Raw genomic sequence first — 1,871 nt, forward strand, 5'->3', positions numbered from 1 at the left:
AAAATAAATAAATAGATAAAGGCTAATACCGGTGAGGGAACTTAAATTTTAAATAAATATATTTTTTTATGAAAATCATTCATCAAATGAAGTATTAGCGTCTGTAGCAAGTGTTGAAAAAAAGTCGCTCTGAAGTATATAATGTATTCATGTTTTAAAGTGCCATATGTTTCCTTTGTTTGATGTCCTCTGTGTATTCAAATAAATTGTTCCTTGGCAGATACACTGGGCAACTTTCAGGAAATGTCATCCCTTTAAAAGCCATCCGAATTCAACAAAGCTGACATATTAATAGCCATGGATTCTTTTGGCATGTCCAAGTCACCCTTTACTCTGAAGGTTGTGCCCCAGTAGTGCTAACACATACTGTAGAGTGACATTGACCTTCACCATAGCCCAGAAAGTTGCCCCCTGTGTGTGTGCCTGAGGAAACATGAAGCCTTGTGCGGATTCTAAACTGGTAGGTGACTCTTTTTAGCCCGTCATCCTGTTTTGCAGGAAGTGCCCCCGCACAAACCGGATCAACCGGCAGAAGCAGAACGCCACGCACTACAGCTCAGAGAACACCATGCGCGCCTCTACCCGACTCATCTGAGCACTGGCAGCACGGGATCATGGGAAATAGAGTAGAGGAGTGGACCTGACTGACACAAGATGGCCGCCCACCCCCCCCCTTTCCCGCCCTACAAACACACACACACACACACACACGCACACATCCCAACGGAGGCGCCTCAAAACTGTCCCGCCAGCCCCAGCGGAGAGGGGAGGTCGGGGGCGCGGGCGCGGGCGACAGGAGGGCAGGACGATCGGGGACGGAACACACAGACTGACGGGAGGCCACACGCGATGCCTTGCACCCGTGGTACGGGACATACCAGGAGGAAGAGGACACAACGATACTAGAGTACAAGCTTTTGTTTATGTATGGGTAATATTTCCAATAGTTACTTTGTTTGTCTTGATGGGGTCTTTTTTCTGTAATGTAAATAAATAATTTATATCACAAGAAATGACTGTTCATTTTTCACAGAAATAAAAAAAAAAACGTAATATGTGTTCTTACAATCGGATCTGTTTAGAATAGAGGTACTGATTTCGATGGCTTTGTACTAGAGTCTCAGACACAGTGGACAGATATGTCACATGAATGTAGCAAACCTGGTACAACTGCACATTTTATTTGCAGCCCCAAGTCAAATAATGTAAACAATCTGTATTTCAAAGATAAACACAATTATACCAGTGCAGAGTGTGAGCTAATTGATTTTATTGATTTTTTTTAAAGCCATTGATCGACCACGATCCCATGATCGTATGGAGAGACCATGACTTTGTGTTGTGCTGTTTGGCATAGTGTTCTCAGTGCCTCTGACTGAGACAGCAATTTCAGATGTGTTCAGTATTGCTGGGGAATGATTATGACTAATCCATATTAAACTGATAGAACAGGTGTAAGTGGCGTAACCTGGGTGAAATATAGTACTGGAATATAAATAATAATGTCATTTCTATCTGAGGAATCATTTCCGTTTGTTTTGATATTAAGTTACTGAATCTGATGAACTCAGAGAAGTTTTCTGGACCACTGAGCCTCTAAGGGGTGTATTGATATAACCTGAACATAAGCATGTCACAACAGCCATTGTCTCCTGGTGAGAGAGCAGTCTGGACAAATACTGATAGCTCTAACACAATATGACACCACCCGTTATTGATGAGGCTGTGTTATTTCACGGCTTGAAGGTAAACGTAAAAGTACCGAGTCAATCTCATCAAGGTAACCTTAAGGTGAGAAACAGATATGAAAGCAAGCCGTGGTGATCTGTCTTTTAGCAAGTGTCTTCACACAAGGGTAGACCTTTTCTTCA

The 1,871-nt window shown here is 42.7% G+C and overlaps 1 protein-coding gene across 4 annotated transcripts in view; it reads left to right on the forward strand.

Annotated features, from left to right (window-relative positions):
* Positions 1–1,013, forward strand: part of tmeff2a (transmembrane protein with EGF-like and two follistatin-like domains 2a) — a 68,807-nt gene extending 67,794 nt beyond the window's left edge. For 2 of the 4 annotated variants that reach the window (XM_062534441.1, XM_062534442.1), the window contains exon 10: positions 479–1,013. In XM_062534441.1, coding sequence (XP_062390425.1) covers positions 479–644 — 166 coding nt within the window. In that variant the 3' untranslated portion in view covers positions 645–1,013. The remainder of the gene's footprint in view (positions 1–478) is intronic. The other 2 variants (XM_062534443.1, XM_062534444.1) reach the window with 1 other exon arrangement.
* Positions 1,014–1,871: the final 858 nt, after the last annotated feature.

This window comes from Sardina pilchardus, chromosome 4 (assembly GCF_963854185.1).
Source record: "Sardina pilchardus chromosome 4, fSarPil1.1, whole genome shotgun sequence".
NCBI classification, from domain to species: domain Eukaryota; kingdom Metazoa; phylum Chordata; class Actinopteri; order Clupeiformes; family Clupeidae; genus Sardina; species Sardina pilchardus.